Here is an 18,841-nt window from a genome sequence, read left to right as displayed (position 1 = left end):
CATACAAATAGTATACCAAAGAACCTAAGTCAGCTTGAATGATATGAATATTTGCATAGGTTGCGAATGGATTGTTAGAAATCGGTAAATAAATCAGTCTTGATCACGTATTACATTTCTAGCTTCCTACAAAAATGTTATATATGTATGTTCAATTGACAGCATAAAAAATGGCGATCTTAAGAGTGTTTATTGCGATTTAAGGCATTAGATAGCCGCACCCATCCGACTCCTGTAATATGGGCCAATTATTGAAATTGGTTCAAATTTAAATATAACTCTCATATAAATTTTCGTTCGATTTTATGTAATCGTACACCAACTATTAGGATTGAGATTAAATTTTGAACAACGCATTGTGTTCCAGGATACCGAAAGTCTTGTGTCAAGTTTTATTCAAATTGGTCCAGATATATTCGTATAACTCTCATACAGACTTTTGTTCGATTTCATACAAATAGTATACCAAAGATCCTAAGTCAGCTTGAATGATATGAATATTTGCATAGGTTGCGAATGGATTGTTAGAAATCGGTAAATAAATCAGTCTTGATCACGTATTACATTTCTAGCTTCCTACAAAAATGTTATATATGTATGTTCAATTGACAGCATAAAAAATGGCGATCTTAAGAGTGTTTATTGCGATTTAAGGCATTAGATAGCCGCACCCATCCGACTCCTGTAATATGGGCCAATTATGATATTTTTTGTAAAATTACATTTGGTTCAAATGCGTGGCAGAACTTCTCAAAACACTGATGTTTAGGGCTACTATAAAAATTAGACTAATAATATTGATAATTTTTAGCAGGGAGATTTTTCACCCAGTGAGAAACAACAATACCAAATTAAAGCCGATTTGTTAAAAATAATGAAGAAAAGCCTTAAAATATCGAATATTGAGGTACCACTATATGGTACTACCGTAAAAAATGTACCGATAAATCATTATTAATAGAATACATCCCAGAAGTAACATCAATATTTTACAGAAGTGTAGTTAAGCCATTTTTCATTAATAAAACCATTAAGGAAGGCAGTAAAGTCGGACGAGGCCGACTATATGATACCCTTTACCACTTTGGGTATATTTAAGAGATGCATTCTAGAAGGACAGACGTCTATACCAATTTTTACAAAACACCACATTTTAGGCTCAATTTAATACATTGTACACTATTTACATAATATTGGTCGAAGAACCGATTTCAATAAAATTTGGCACACGTTAAGCTATCCTAACTTTAGTACGCAGTGCAAATTTTGGATCAATCGGCTTAAATTTGACTCTTTGGTGCAGCATATGCTAAAAATCGGACGAAAATATATATGGGAGCTATATCTAAATCTGAATCGATTTTTGATAAATGATCTGTGCCGATTTTCATCTCATTCGGATAATAAATGCGACCTATGCTTTGTTTACAATTTGACAGAGACAGACAGAAGGGCATGCATATATCGACTCAGAAAGTGAACCATGGTTCTATCTCGTTTCCTTTTGTCTGTTACACACATATGCACAAAGCCATAATGCCCTGTACTACAGTGTGCTAAAGGGTATAAACATGCCATTGCAGTTACATTTGATTAAACGAACAATAATAAAACAAAAAGGATATATATATATGGACAACGAAAATTAATTTTAATTTTAACGTATATTATCTTATTTTAATACCTGAACCTGTCAGTGCCTTTCGGATGTGTCACAAAATGTAAGTACAATGGACACTAATTTATATAGACATATAAATTTATATATATATATATATATATATATTCGAAAAATATTTGAATCTATTTTTTTTATTTGATTATTTTTTTAGGTAAAATGTACGTACGACATCCAGATTCGTACTTGCCACCGCTAAACAACCTTAGTGAAACTGATGGAGAAACTAATTCACCGTGCTACAATTTAAAATGTGAAGTTGATATTGAGAACGAAAAGCGGAAACTAAGTGGTAAGTTCTAAATAAAATATACATACAAGTCAAAATGTTTTTTGATCAATTTTTGTATGAAATCCCAAAAACCAGTAACGCTGACTACAACGAAACACAGGGATCACAGTATTCCGTGGTCCATCGTTTTATAAATACAGTCGAAATCGTTTTTTAACGACAGCGTTTATAACGACACATTTCGTAGTTATACGAAATCCAAAAGTCCCGTATTTCTGCCGTTTTACCCCTCACAAAAGAATATCGGCATATTGGTTGTAAAGACCTGTTTTTGCAAAATATTCGAATTTTCCTATACATTTTAAGGCTGAAACCAACGAAAATATTTCTTATAAAATATCGAACACACAGCAGGTAGTAGTGTTATGTTTTATTACTTCGTTCTAAGTTTTTCATTTATATGAAATATATTTTCTATTCCAAATCCCAGCTGATTTGATTCCAACGTAATACTAGTGTCAATATAAATTTGACAAATTATGTTTTTAAAAATTACCCAACAGGAAAATTGGGAACGCATACAATTTGAAATTGTTCTTTATTAAATGTGCTCCAGTATTCAATTTACTCAATCTGCCTGCTGGGAAAGTTTGAGGAAGCAAATCTTTCTTCATGGAATAACACGCAATTCCCAGCATTTTTTATATGTGTTACACATATAAGTGGCAATGCCTTTTTTGAGGATTAGAACATATTTCATTTTCAAAATAAATAAAAATTGTTGAAAATTTCTTTGTTTGTTTACATTTTTCTGTCAAATGATGTTGACACTAGCAAAACTTACAACAACAAATTTCCATGTGGTTGTTGTATCGTTTGTTGCACAACAACACTTGCTGTTACCTTCTATTATTATACCATGATGACACGTAGAAGTTCAAAATTAAATATATTTTATTATTTATGTATCAAAACCACAAAATATATGTCTAAACATTAACGACTGTCGCCTATAATGTCCCTTGACTGACGTTATAAGCAATTTCGACTGTTATAAAAAATCAGATGTTAAATTATGTTATTAAAATTTAATTTTCGATTTATAAAATACCAATATATTTATGTTGAGTGTTTGTTGTTTTTTCGACCTTTTTGTTGATATTCAAGTAATGAGATTATTTGAGCTTGAGGTCTTTTTAATTATTTTATTTATTCAAAGATTTCCCGATATTTCGCAGTTATCAAATTGCATCTTCAGCTAATGTAGTTGTACTACAATTTTCTATAGTTCATATTGCACTCAGTGCAATACCAACTGGGCAAGACAACGGCAAATGACTTCCATATAACGGTAGCGCAATATGAAGTCAGCTTTTTGTAAGATAGAACTTTGAAATTTGCACATACATTTCTAGTACTCATACGATATTTGGTATTGAAAATTGACCTAAGTATTCAAATAGCCCATATATATTTTAATTAATATTCGATATTTGGCTGTATTTCTATATCGTTGCCATAAATTCAAACGTATGTAACTACACTTTTACTAATTTGACAGGAGAAGCAAAAAACGTTGTAAAATCTATAAAAATGGAATATGGTTGGAAATTTTTTCAAAGTTTATTATTATTATTATTTTTTGGTTTTTAAAGGTTTTATGTCAATTACGTTTTTTAACATGATATTTTCTGAAACAAAAAGTCGTATCTACAATACAATTATAGCACAACAAAATGTCTGATAATTATGCGTAAACGGTGCATTAATGCCGCTATATTTCTTTTGATTTGCAAGAAGTTTGGCATAGCGTACTGAATTGAGTCCAGAATGATGCGTACTAAGTTTCGTGAAAATCGGTTCAGATTTCGATATAGCTCCTAATACATTTTCAACGATTTTTTGTAAATGCTTTCTGCCATTTGTATCTAAATATTGGACTAATTCTTATCAACGCACCCAATTGAGCCTATAATGATGCTTTGTACACAGAGAATCAGATTTAACTATAGCTATTATGTATATTGAGCACCAAATTAGCAACGTTTGCCCGATTGAAATGAAATTTTCAACAACGTGCTGTGCTCAAGAATACCAAGTTTCATTCAAATTTGTCTAGATTTATTCGTGTAACTCTCATATATATTTTTCTTCGATTTCACACAAATAGTACACATAAGATCCAAAGCCTGTTTCAATTGAATGGATTTTAAGAGATCGATTCATATAACTATATTAATCACATATTACATTTCAAGCTTCCAGCAGGGTATTAAAATTGCATTTGTTATGCTTGGTTTAAATCGGTACATATAACGGTCTTAAGAGCCTTTATTGTATGTACCCAATATGCAACATGGGCCAATAATGATCATTGTACTCAATGATTATCCAAAGTGTAAAATTACAGCCCAATTGGTTAAAATAAGTGGCATTATTTATCAAAATATAGATCTTTGGGATGTACCGTTAAAGTGGGGCAACCCTAAAATTTGTACTAATATTGATAATTTTTGCAGGAAGATTTTCCACCCAGTGGGAAACAAAACTACCTAACTTTATCTGATTAGTTAAAAAAGAAGAAAGCCATAAAATACGGACTTTTGGGGGCTACCATAAAAAATTGGCAGATATATCTCATTTCCAGTACCAAACATCCAAGAAGTAACTTTAATATAAGTTTAGAATTTCTATCTTCAATATTGCGTTTGCATTTATGAAGACGAAATGCTGATCAGAGCATAATAACAACGCAAGCAGTGATGTTGGTAGAGGGTCAAACAGTGTTGTTGTTGCTAGCGACAAATAAGAAATCTTTCAGTTAAATCGAAAAATAAATAAATTTAACAACTGTAAGCAATATTATTGGTGACCAACAAAAAATATTACAGGTTTTGCTTTATGCAGTAAAGCAAAATGAGAAAAGTAATTTCTCAACAACAACAATGTTTGAAGGGAATGTCAAAGGAACGAAATATGCGGTGTTTTGTTTTAAAGAAATCAAACAAAAGTAGTGGGGCTTCGCCTATAGGAAATGGTACGCCAAATGCCGTCATTTTTTATGAATCGTAAAACAATAGCAAGTGAAATAGCATTAAGTTCGGCCGGGCCGAACTTTGGATACCATCCACCATAGATATACTGACAAGTACTTGAAATAAAAATATAGGGAACATATCAAAAAGGGTACCTATACCGACATTTCTACAAACAGATTATGGTTCTAAATATTGGTCCTATACATCAAGTTTCTTCGAGCCAAATTTGTTTCAAAAAATTTTGATTTCATCCAAACTTTGCCCATCCTATTATTTCTTCCAAATTTAGTTCAACAGGGGCTAGGCCTAAATGAGGTTATATATAGGGTTAAGTATCGAATCAGATGAAATGATTACACAGAGTCTTAGGACCAAACCCAAACACGGAACAAATCTTATAACTATTTTAATATAAAAAGGGGGTTATATGGGGAGGACCCTAAAAAGGGGGCGAATAATAAAAATTTTTGGTACCTATTAAGAACTCAAAATACTAAATTACAGCCAATTCAGTGGAAAAAGTGGTTACACAATTATCTATCAGTAATAGCATCTGCTGTGTTGTTTGCTGTTGATTGCTTCCAGGCTTTGTAGCGGGCTTTTATTTAGCGGTAATTCCTGGGAGGAATTTGGTGCTGCATGCACTCCATGTGCGGCTATATATAGAATGTTCCCCACTTTTAGTATTACCTCCGGCAGTTTGTGTGGTTGTTTTTTTTGGCAGTTGTTGGTCTTGGCTCTGGCTGAGCTTGATTAGGAATATAATTTGTTACAGCATCTGCATTTAAGGGGACCTCCCCCATAGGATGGGTTCTGGCCAATGAAGACAATTGTTTTTGGTAAAGATCGGTTAATATTCAGGGGATGAAATGGACCACAAACTTTATTTTTGTCTGATTTTCAGGTCGCTCTAGAGGCCGCAATTATGGCCCGAACATCGCGAATTTTTACATGGAGAAGGGGATTGGGCCAAAGAATAAGCATACCTGTTTTGATAAAGATCGGTCAATATTTAGCGGGTCAAATGGACCCTGACTTTTGTGTGAAAAATGTCAACATTTGTATTCTATAGCGTATATATTTACTCCTGAAGGACATATAGCCGAGAAATTGATAGTATATCCAAGAGGAGTGCTTGACCTTTAAATTATATTGTCGTATGTACTCGGATGTGGGAGTTACACTTAAATATTTACCACACTATAGGGCGAAAATATACCGCTGATCGCTTTGAAATGTTCCGTGAGGTTCCGGTTGTGGTCAAGGACAACGCCTATATTTTTCGATGATGATCAGATAATAATATTGGAATGAAGTGGACCGAAAACTTAATTTTTTATATTTTTTTCGAGTCGATGTATAGGCCACCATTGAAAGCCGAACATCACAATACAACCCACGGTGAAGGGATTCTGGACAAGTAATTATAAGGGCTGTTCTGAATATTAGAAATATTTGTTGACCTCTAGTCGGTCAAGAGGTTGAAAATATCGCGAAATATTGCCTTAGCTCAGAATAAAGTTAGATTTTCGTGGAAGTTGTGTAGGGTATCATATGGTCGGCCCCGTCCGACTATACTTGTCCGCTCACTGGTTCCATGAAGAAAGATTTGGCTCGTTTGGGAAAGGAACGAGATTTAGCATTCTATTTTTAGTGTTTCACATATTATTTATTTAAAGTAAACATCGATCATATATAGTGTCCCAAAAATAATATTCCATAAAATCCGTTTGAAATGGAGCAAAATAAATTCACTTAGACAGGTTAATTAAAATTGTGTGTACAATTATAAGAACGAGTATTCGGAAATAACAGCCTGTTTTCTATTTCGAATCAAAATCAATGCGAAAGAAAGTAACTCACTCACTTTCGTTTAAAAAAGCGTTCATGTATTTCAAAAGCTATAGTTCGTTTGCCGTTACGTATACCATTCGAAAAACTACTAAATTTAATGTAAAGTTTTACAACAATGTTCAATAAATGAGAGTCAAATAGGAAATGTGAACAGACTACACAAATACAATCACACATTTGAACATGAAAAAAATGTCAAATGGAAATTGTCAGTATTTGTAAGAATTTTGTACAATTTTATTTTCCAAAAACATGAATAAAAAATCAAAACGATACCTATAAAACATGTTCAAAAAATTGTATTTTGTTCAGAAATTGTGTTGTGTGGAAGTGCTTGAAATGTTGATACATAGCTCGCGATTTTGCAATTCATTCGATATCTACAAAGCAAGAGAGTGAATTTGACATTCTCGTTCGAGTGAGGACAGTTTTATCGTCATACATACACCCAATTTTTAGAGAAAAAGTATACGTTTTCTTTCGAGTTGTTTATCGTTCGATTTTTTTGCCTGTAAACAGTTTTTATATAAACCAAATATGATTTTCTTTCGCATTGAAAGCGAAAGAAACCTTTCTTTCGCAATACATAAACAGACTGCAAACATACCCTGTAGGGAAATGAACCAATTTTAAACATTAAAATAGTCACTACTAGTCCTTTAATCGATTATTTTTCTTTGGACCAACTGACTATTTTTACATGGCGATGATCGCGGTAGTAGTCAGAAACTTTTCAACTGGTTACAAACTACTTATTTTTGACCGATTTATGGTTAGATTAAAAAATGCAGATAGTCATCGGTCTAAAAGAGATTAATTTGTATGTACAATTTTCGAAATGACTATTAGTTGGTATATGTTAATATAACTATTTATTAACTTAACTTGGCTAATTTGTAATTATACCAACACTGCAATGTTTGAATCTATGAAATAACGTTATATACATGTTAAAAAATAATGAATAATTCATCACAGAAAATTAATATAAATGACTGACTTATAGTTTTTTTTTTGTATGCATATGTTGTGGAAGTGACGTTTTTAATAATATGCAACGTTTTTCGGAGCTCTTTTTCTGGATCCACTGAATGTGATTGCAGGGTGCATATGTTGTGGAAGTGACGTTTTTAATAATATGCAACGTTTTTCGGAGCTCTTTCTCTGGATCCACTGGAAGTGATTGCAGGGTGTCCCTAAGGCACTCGAAAACATTTTGGAAATCTTTTAAACGTTTTTTTCCATGGGTCCCATCCACGTTAAAATCAATTATTATTTCTATTGCAAATATTTCCAGCAATATTTCCTTTAAGTAACCTCTTCATTAAATTTACCAGTTGGTTAATAATTTCTTTATAACTAAACATTTTGTAAACTAGTTGATGAAAGGGTATGTAACGTACTATACCGGTATACGAATATTTGTATCACACGATGCTACACTAAAATCAATTTTGAGTATTCCGACTGCGGTACCCAAAATTTTTTAGTGTTTCAACATGTGGAACACTACGGTCATCGTTGTGCTCATTTAATGTTTTTAATATTTTAGTAATATTTACACAACGTTATTGTATCATTCCTTTTCGAACACTGTTAAAAACGTTTCCATCATAAATATAAAAGTTCAATAAAATAACATTATTCGGAGAGAACATGTCACTAATTTGCTGCAAGCTAGACATAACTCAAAAACCGTGAGTTTTGAGTTAATGGTGCAGGTTTGTTCGCTATAATAGACCTCATGTTGTGTAAAAAATTCATGTGAATATCTCTTACAGATTTTGATTGAGACACTATAGAATTTCCTCTGTTCTATGTAATTTCTGTGTAAATTGAAAACTTGAAACGCGTTTTCTGCAAAATGTTTTATTTTTTAGTTATGCCTGCCTTGCAGCAAATGAGCGATATGTAATACAGATATCAGGTTTTAGGTAATTTTCCGTCAAAATAAAAATTTTGGTTAGACCTCTAAAACTTTTTAAATGCGTGAACAAAGGTTTAATTTGTTTTGGACATATGCGAATAAGAGGGCGTTAATTCTGAGGGCAGTTAATTCTGTAAAGTTATTCGCGCGTGAGCAATTATTTAGCTCAAGGGAGTGGGGAAAATGGAAGGAAATAGTTAAAAAGTAGAGCTACCCAACAAGAACAATTGGTATATAACGAATTCCACAAAAAGGTCAACCACATAGGTGAAAAATCAATTCGTTAAGGGAGATATGAAATTATATAAGATTTGTTTTTCAAATTTTTGCAATTAAATTAAGTAATATCTTACTAAGAATTACATGTATATATATATAACATCCCGTGGTAAGTGCAGTTAAATAGTGTATGAAAATATGAAACGCGTGCGTGACAAAATTAACATACAGTATGTCAAGAATGAATTTACACATTGAATAAATAAATATTTACACATTGAATAAAATATTTTTTATTAAAGTTATTTTTTTGATTTTTTTTTATAATTGTATACATATGTACAGAGATAAAATGCAAAAAAAGTTCAGTTTAAAAACATTAAAAATATAACAAAAACAAAAAATATTCAATTTTAACATTGTCAATTAACTCTTTTCACAAGAAGTAAATGTTAAGGTATATAGTATAATAATATTATTGAACACACATTTCCATAGTTTTAATATTTTGTATTGCCTCCCTTTGCATCTACCACACATTGCAGACGTTTTTTCATCGAGTGGACCAACTTTTGCAAGTCATAATTGTTTGGAATGTTCTGCCACTCATCCAAAATTGCAGTTTTTAATACTTTTATATTTTTTTGGTTGCCGTTTAGCCATCTTTTTTCAAATTGACCCACAAATTTTCTATAGGGTTAAGGTCTGGGCTTTGGGCTGGCGTATCCAAAACTTTGCCACAGTTATAAAGAAGCCACATGCGCACTATATATGACTTATGCTTAGGATCATTATCCTGAAAAAATTTAAAATGTGGCTTGTTTTCCCTGATGAACCCAAAGTTCACAGTACTGGTTACCATGTGCTTCTTTAAAATATCTAAATATTGTTGTGCGTCCATAGTTGTTTCAATAAAAGCTAAGTCTCCCACGCCTTTGCGTGATATGCACCCCCAAATCATTATTGACATTTTTCCAAATTTGACTGTTGGAATGATGTTCTGCCTTTCTAGTGCTGTTAAAGGCTTACACCCTACTCTGGTTGGCCCATCGTTATCATATAAAATAATTTTAGTTTCATCGCTCTCCCAATATTCAGTCGGATATGAAACGTTCGTATTGGCGAAGGAAAATCTTTTTTCTATATTTGCTGCAGATAGTAAGGTTTTTTTGCGTACTACTCTTGATGAGTATTTGTTTTTTAATATTGTCTGTCGAAATGTTTCGTGACAAACTTTAACACAACACTCTTCTTCGAGCTCCCTCGCAAGCGTCCTAGTGGAAATTTGAGGGTTTTGAATAATTTTTCTAATAATCATGCGCTTATTAATTTTGGGTTTCAGACCACCACCTCGCTTTAACTCCAATCTTCCCTCGTTTTCTGCTCGATTTAATACATTGTAAATTGTCTTTCGTGTAACTGAAAACATTTCCGACAATTCGATCACACCTTTTTCCCAATTGGAGGTTGTAATATATCAACTAAATTAGATCAAAAGATAACCTTTTGCCTGGCATTTTTTAATACTTTATTTCAAGGTATGTTGCGCCCATTAAAAAATGTTGCCATCAAATGATTCCCAATATAAAACAAAAGAGTAGAACACACAAAAGCTAACGGTAGAGTACCGTAAAAATTCATACAATGCTCACCATAAGAAAAAAGCACGAGATGTGTAAAGAGTTTTGTGACATTTGTTTGTTGTACTGTTCTTTTATTTTTCATTCAATTTTAATTTCGTTGACTCAAACTGTATGAAGTGCAGCATACAATTATTAAAAATAACCAATAAATATTAAAAATAAAAAAATAAATGTTATTTCAAGATTCTACATCAGAATATGTTTAATAATTATGCATGTGTAAATTAAATTATGCATGTAAATCTGCACTGCACGAAGTGGTAGGCTATATTGAGAGGAACATGGAAAATTCAAATTTGACGCTGGCCGCCTTTTTAGATATAGAGGGAGCCTTTAACAACGTAAACTTGAATCCATAAACCACTCACGCGATTTTAGTTACAGGAGTCAGAAGGAGTACGACACAAGCAGCTTTGAATGCAATGCTGTACTTCAAGCCTTTGGGCCTCCGCATTAAGTGTCAGTCTGCGCGTAGCGCCCTATGGCTGCATGAACAAAAAGTTTGGCGGAACTGTACCTTTGGGCATAGTAGTGTTCTGAATGAACCAGGTATAGCATTGGACCAACGCGCTAAACTAAGCGACAATATATCACCAATCCTTAGATTTGATGTCGTAGATGTCGTTATTCCTAGTAGAGACGACTGGAAGCGAAGTAACCCTTCCCTGGACGGTCTGGCCTTCTATACAGACGGATCCAAGATGGATGAAGGTACTGGGGCAGGCGTTTTCCAAGCTGAAATCTTCGCGATCTGGAATGCAGCGGAATTGATAAAAATCTGTATGCTGAGGTCGTTGAACCGGTGACTATCTTTGTGGATAGTCAAGCGGCTCTTAAATCCTTCAAATCTTGTCACATAAAATCCGAAGCCGTCCTCAAGTGTAGAGCAGCTTTGGAAGCACTTAACCATAGCTATCGGTTGTGTTGGGTACCAGGACATTGTGACATCTTGGGTAATGAAAGAGCAGACGAACTAGCTAGACGAGGATCTCAATCCACCGATCTAGAAACTGATGACTCAATCAAACCACCAATATTTCTTTTCTATAGGAATTTTGAGGCATTCTTTGACGAAACAGCCTGCGAACTTTGGCACAACGAATCTAGGTGCAACGTGTCAGGATCAATTTGGCTGACTCTGTCTACCAAAAGAACGCACTCACTATTGAACCTGAGCAAAGCTGAAATTGGAGTGGTGACCGGAATCATCACTGGTCAATGCAACATCAGGGCTTTTACTAGTAAATGGGATCTTGATGCAACTGATTACTGTAGACTCTGTGTTGTCGAGGAGGAGACAGAGACAATTGAGCATCTCCTGTGTCATTGCCCAGCCCTGGCTTACAGGCGACACAGACTAATGTGTGCTCATTTTCTACCGGGTCTCAGCTTCTGCTCAACAATCGAACCTGCTCTAATCTACAGCATAATTAGAAACATAAAGTGGCTAGGAGCATACAACCTTGGCACGTAACACTTTTTCTGTCTAACTCATAGGGCCATCGATCTCCATTCATTCGTCACTCCTTTAATTTACTAATCTTCTCTCCCCTACAGATCTGTCTTTGGTCTCTTCTCTTCGCTGTATCTCTTCTTGTGGATGATCACAACGGACCTAACCGGTCTCAGAGTGTTGCAGTCACACATGTGACTGCACATCCCCAAACTAAACCTATTGTATGTTTCTATACAGACTCTAATATGAGATTTTTAATAATGCTGTTATGTGTGGATCTTCCTCATCAATAAGTTGATTTAGAACCGGATTTACAGGGAAAAATTTCGTCCATAACTGCATAATGATTTACTAAAGGTTTGGAGGCCACACAAAGCTATAATACCCTGACAACATAGTTGTGTGGGGTATAAGAATTAGCATTTTTAAAACATTCTGTTTTAATTTTTTAGTACATGTGTGTAACGGTGCGTTACGAGTGTAACATGTGCGTGACGGTGTTCAAAATTAAAAAAGTATATGTTAGAAATTGTTTTCACAAAAAAATTAAATGTCAATATAATCTTGAATAATCCATAATAGGTGTAAAAAATACGAAATTTTATCTCCAGCCAATTCGCAGAAATTTCATATCGAAACTGATATCCAATTTTTAAATGGGAAAATTATGTAGCGCGTGCGTACGCTAAATTGTTCTTAATATCTCCGAAATTTACAAACATATTCATAAAACCAGTGAGCGGAGCAGAATAGTCGTACAGAGCCGACCATACGATACCCTACACAACTACCACGGAACTGTAGTAATAACACATCTACACACTGTTGCCCGATTAGAGGTCAACTGCACCACTTCCTTACACGGAATTATTTTCCGAATATTACTAATATTCAGTACAGTCCTTCTAATTGCTTGTCCATATTCCCTTCACCGTAGGTTTTGTTGTGATGTTTGTCTTATAATTGTGGCCAATAGAAAAAAAAACTAAAAATAAGTCTTTGGACCACTTCATCCCAAAATTATTATCTGGTCATCACCGAAAAGTATAGGCGTTGTCCTTGACCATAACTGAAACCTAATGGAACATTTCAAAGCCATCAGCGCTTTATTTGCGCCCTCCAGTGTGGTAACTGATTACTAAATAATGAATACGTAAGCACCTGTAAATATTTACGTGTAACTCCGAGTACATACGACAATATAATTGGTATCAATTTAAAAGCCAACCACTCGTCTTGGATATACTACCAACTTCTCGGGTCTATGTCCTTCAGGGGTAAATCTATACGCTGACGAATACAAATTTTGTATTTTTTCACACAAAAGTTTGGAACCATTTGACCCACTAAATATTGACCGATCTTTATCAAAACAGGCATGCTTGTTCTTTGGCCCGATCCCCTTCTCCATGTAAAATTTCGCGAGGTTCGGGCCATAATTGCGGTCTCTGGAGCGACCAGAAAAAACGATAAAAATTAAGTACTTGGTTCATATCATCCCCCAAATATTACCCGTTCCTTACCAAAAACAATATGGGTCTTCATTGCCCAGAACCCATCATACATGCAAAATTTCCTGAAGATTGGTACATAACTGTGGCCTGTATCGTGTTTACAAATTATAATGGACAGACGGATCGACGGACGGACGGAAACACATGTGTAGATCGACTCAGCTAGTCGAGATATGATCGGTATACTTAAAGGAGGTTCTAGGACCAATATTTCGCGGCGTTACAAACTCTTGGGGCTGCACAAAGCTATAATACCCTGACAACATAGTTGTGTAGGGTAAAATTACCAGGTATTCTAAAAGGCGTAAAACTCTTTAATAAAAATGGCAAAAGAAATTTCGGAAACAAATGTTTCTTAACTAAACAAACGATTATATTTCGCACGCTGCGCATGACATAGAGTTGTGATATATAGATTTTAAATCTGGCGTGTAAAAAAATTATTTTATAATAAGTTCAAAGTAATACATAGTCGGACAATTGAATACCTCATAGAATATCACAATGTTAAAATAGTGAGTTCATTGCAGTTATCAAGTATTTTATTTACAGATCTGTTTAACAAATTATATAATAAAAATTCGAATACCACCCACATAAAATGTATATAACTTAAAAAATCATAATTTATAAGTCACATGTCTCATCGTTTTCTCATTTTTTTTTTTGCAGTTAACTCAGACGATGGATATTTTTGCCGTAAAAGTCCCTACAATAGCAATCTTTCCGTGCATTTATGTGAAATAGAAGACTCGGAGCTTGAAGAATTCTTGCCTAAAAGACGAGTTGAAGTATCCCATGATTAATTCTAAAATTCCATTAATTTTATTTTGTTTTGATAACTGTATGTAATACCTCCAAAATTTAATAAAGCAAATATTTTAATATAAATAAGGTTTATAAATGGTAATGGTATTTTAGAATAAATGGTAATGGTATTTTAGTATAAATGGTAATGGTATTTTAGAAATGCCATAGTAAGTAAGTATATTTTATTGAATCTTCATATCTGAAGCATGTACATGACATTGAGTCAGTATTAATACCATTTTTGTAATAAAAGCAATTTTCTTATAAATTCTCATAATATTGTAAAATATACCACACATGCCTACCTTACTTTTCCGTATTATCCACACGCTTTTTTGTCTTTGAAAAAATTATTCGTTTTGCCACATTGTAATTTAAGCTATAATGTGCGTTGTCCCATTGTAATCTCATTTTATAATATTTTTCAATATTTTATTAATTGATTTTTCTAACAAACGTAATAATATCTCCAATAGAAATTTGAAATGAAAAGAATCCAACGTAAAACTGCTTTGTCATTAAACGAACATAAATTAAAGTTTGGAAATGTGTATGTGACCAATTATGTATTTTTTTTATAATTTTTAATATATATATATATATATATAAATTAAGTGTAGTCCGTGATCGTTAAACTCAAAAACTACTGCACCGATTTTGATCAAATTGTATGTACAGCCTCTATGGGATGTGAGGAGTGTTTCTGTGTAGTTCGAAGTTCATCCGACAGAGGGCGCAATATGTAGTTTTTTGTGTTTATGCACCGTAACTCAAGAACTACTGCATCGATTTTGACCAAACTTTATGTATATGCTTTATGGGGCGTGATGAGTGTTTCTGTTTGTTGTGTGGAATGTAATTCTAACGGTCATTAGAAACCGGTTTCTTGTTTTGCGTGTTTTATGTTTTTGATGACATGAACATATTTTTGGTTTCAATGTGATCGAGTCTTAGTCTTTCTAATCAGTTTTTTTCGATCGTTCCCACGCCACTCTTACCCGCCCCTGCCGACCGAGGGGGCCTCCTCCCCATAACGTAGGGAGAACGTACACCCCATAATCCGGCTCATGGAGGGTTAGTAATGTTGGGAAACACCGGCTACAGTAAACATCAGACGGCTAAACAATTTAAAGTTAATTAATTAAACACAACGATAAAGACAAACACAAACATCTGGCAACTGCTTGCACTCACAGTTCTAAATTTAGAATAGAATTTTTAATTACATGTATTGGATCAGGTAAAGAGATGCGATTATACAATTAGATCTCACTAAAGGAAGATAAATCGGTATATAATTACAAGTAAGACGTGAAGGTACATTAAACTTGATATCACAGATTAAAACTTTGGAGTCAATTTGACCGCGTAAAAGTTATATTAAAAATACAGATCTCAGCATTAAACGTCTTCGTTCTAGAGTTGGAAGATTAATAAGTTTTAAACGATTTTCATAAGTAGGGAGTCCTTCAACTGTACTCCAAGGCAAACCTCTAGGAGCAAATAAGAGAAATTGTGTTTGGATAGATTCATTTTTTTTAGAATAACAACTATATAACGGGCTCCACAATACACATCCATATTCTAATGTAGGCCGAACCAGACTAAAAAATAAACGTTTAGTCACATAAGGGTCGTTAAACTCTTTAGACCATCGTTTTATGAATCCTAGTAAAGATTTGGCTTTATTTACGCATGACTCAATATGCAAATTAAATCGAAATTTGTCATCTAAGATAACGCTAAGATCAACAAAGGAATCAACATGGTCTAATTTTTAAGAGCCTATAAAACAATTGATAGGAATTGAACGACATTTAGAAAGGCATAATTTTTTACATTTTTTAAGATTCAGTGACATATCGTTAATACTGCACCAGTATTCAAGAGAGTGCAAATCATTTTGTAGATTAAGGGCTTGATTTAGTGAGTCTAAATTTCTGAAAAGTTTTACATCATCAGCAAACATCAACACTTTAGAAAATTGAACCACTGATGGAAGATCATTAAGGTATAACACAAATAATAGTGGACCTAAATGGCTACCTTGAGGAACTCCAGAATGAACATCAATATTTCTAGAGAAAATATTATTATAAGACACGCTTTGAGTGCGGTTTTGCAAGTAGGATGAAATCCAAGCCAAAGTTTTGAATGGAAACCCCATGGCGTCCAATTTAAATAATAAAAGTTTGTGTAACACAGTATCAAATGCTTTACTAAAATCAGTGTAAATTACATCTGTTTGTTGCTTTGTAGAAAATCCATGGTGTGCATGGCATGTTAATTCCATCAGATTAGTTAAAGTCGATCTCCCTTTTATGAAACCATGTTGACAAGGTGAAATTATTGGCGAAACGAAATGAATTATTCTACGTAATACTAAAAGTGCGAAAAGTTTTGGAATGCCGCTTAATTTTGAAATACCCCTATAATTTTCAATAACATTTCTGCTACAGACTTATGTAAGGGATAATGAAGCTAGATCTCCAGGGTCTAGCAGTCAGGGGCTTATACAGTTCATAAGCACAAGTTTTCAATATATTCGCAGGCACTCCATCAGTACCTGGGGAGCAACAATACTTTATTGATCTAAACCATCCAACACTTCATCTTCTGTTAGAAGAAAATTAGGGAATTGTTTATTTTATCAATATTAAAAGCATACTTTGAGTTGAATGTGGATGTAGAGTATGTACTTTGAAAGAAATCTGCAAACATGTCTGCTATTTCAACCGTATCAGCGGAATCTTTACTACCATAATTCATACTACTAGAAAATTCTCTAACTTTTCTTTTTCAATTAACAAATTCATACAAACTTTTAGGATTTAATAGAAGGTTTTGTCTCATTTTGGTCAGATGATTTGAATAGCATTTTAAATTCTCTGTATTGTATTTATGTCTAGCTTTAGAATAATTAGTATAATTTAACAATGTATTGTATATTTTAAACTTTTTAAATAATCTACTCTTAATGTTACGTAAACGTCTATGATATGGAGTAAACCATGCTGGCCCTCGGTCCAAACTAACTTTCAGAACGGGGACTGAGATTGATAGGGCATTATTATAAAAATATGAAACAGACGAATCTATGTTATTTTCAAATTTCCAATCAGCATAATACCCTAGACAGACGACAGCCTTAATTTGCATTAAAAAGTTCTTAATTTGAATTAATATTTACCCCTGACAGACGAGAGTTTCTGCATTTATGAAACAATTTTTTGTTTCAAAACTATTGTTTGTCTGTGTGTAGGAAGAAGATATTGACATTTGTTTTCAATATTTTTTGGGAATACGTCTTTATGAAATTGATACATTGCAGAAAGGAAGAAAATCGGCTATAACGATAGTAAAACAGCTCCCAATTTGAATAATTGTTGAATTTTCTATTATTTATAAATTTTATTTTCATAAACGTAAACAAATTTGACAACAATCAATTTATTTTCTACAGCATTGCCATATTGAAATTGCTTAATTCAGTATAAATTCAGTTTGATTTTGTGCATTAAAAACACATAAAAATGAGGATAATGTATAAATTAATTTGAATTAAGGCTGTTAATGCAAATTACGGCTGTCGTCTGTCTAGGCTATAAGATAATGAGTATCGCAATTTATTGAAGTTAGTCTTCGTAAAGTTTAATTTTTGAACAAGTTTCATCCGCATAGTATTTTTTAAAGAGTTATCTTGCAGTTCTAAAGTTACACATAATGTGGCATGATGTTTATCTTCAGGTTCTAGGGTGCACATCTACATAATGATATGTTTGGAAAAGAAGAAAAAAACAAGATCGAGAATTCTGTTTTTGGTGTTTCTTACATTATTTATTGAAACAAACACCGATCATATAAGGTGTCCCAAAAGGTATCCATACCAGGTGCCGAGGTTGTTGACAAAACTGGCAAATAGTCAATGTTATTCTCACCTGGAATCCATTTTATATGAGGCAAATTAAAGTCACCAAGACAAATCAAATCAAATTTAGTGGTTTGTAAGTCTGAAACTTGTTTTATTAATTTAGAATGCATTAGGTAAATGTCTGCTTCAGAATTTGGAGCGATATATGAACATTTTAGAACTGTTATATTATTTAAATAATTTATTTTGACACAAACAAATTCAACAATGGAATTGTCCGTAGGAATACGCTCTGAGGCAATGGAGTTGTGTACAGCAATAAGAACTCCCCCACCAGATTTATTTACTCTGTCAGTTCTATAGGTTTGATATTGATCAGACAAAACTTTTGTGTCACCAATATTTGGTTTTAACCAAGTTTCAGTGAAAACAAGAATTTTGTAATCACAGCCAAAATACTTGAAATAAACATTTTTAAGCTTAGTTTTAAGATCTCTTACATTTTGGTAGAGTATAGCTAAAGGTTTTATTAGTTTTTTGAGACAGTCGACACAGGGTGAATTGCCTCTAGATTTACTGGGTTATTTCATTCCCTATAT

General features: G+C 33.3%; 1 protein-coding gene across 1 annotated transcript in view; it reads left to right on the top strand.

The window, feature by feature from the left end:
- LOC133321436 (fat-like cadherin-related tumor suppressor homolog) overlaps positions 1-14,367 on the top strand; it is a gene marked incomplete at its 5' end in the record, with an annotated part of 113,832 nt that extends 99,465 nt beyond the window's left edge. Inside the window, 2 exons of the mRNA XM_061530522.1 lie at positions 1,833-1,970; positions 14,234-14,367. Coding sequence (XP_061386506.1) covers positions 1,833-1,970; positions 14,234-14,367 — 272 coding nt within the window. The remainder of the gene's footprint in view (positions 1-1,832; positions 1,971-14,233) is intronic.
- Positions 14,368-18,841: the final 4,474 nt, after the last annotated feature.

The sequence above is a fragment of the Musca vetustissima genome, unplaced genomic scaffold (genome assembly GCF_032173495.1).
Source record: "Musca vetustissima isolate MV318-11 ecotype Yass unplaced genomic scaffold, APGP_CSIRO_Mvet_v1 utg107837, whole genome shotgun sequence".
In the NCBI taxonomy this organism is placed as follows: Eukaryota; Metazoa; Arthropoda; class Insecta; order Diptera; family Muscidae; genus Musca; species Musca vetustissima.
Note: the sequence above shows the minus strand (reverse complement) of the source record. Positions and strands in the feature narration are given on the sequence as shown.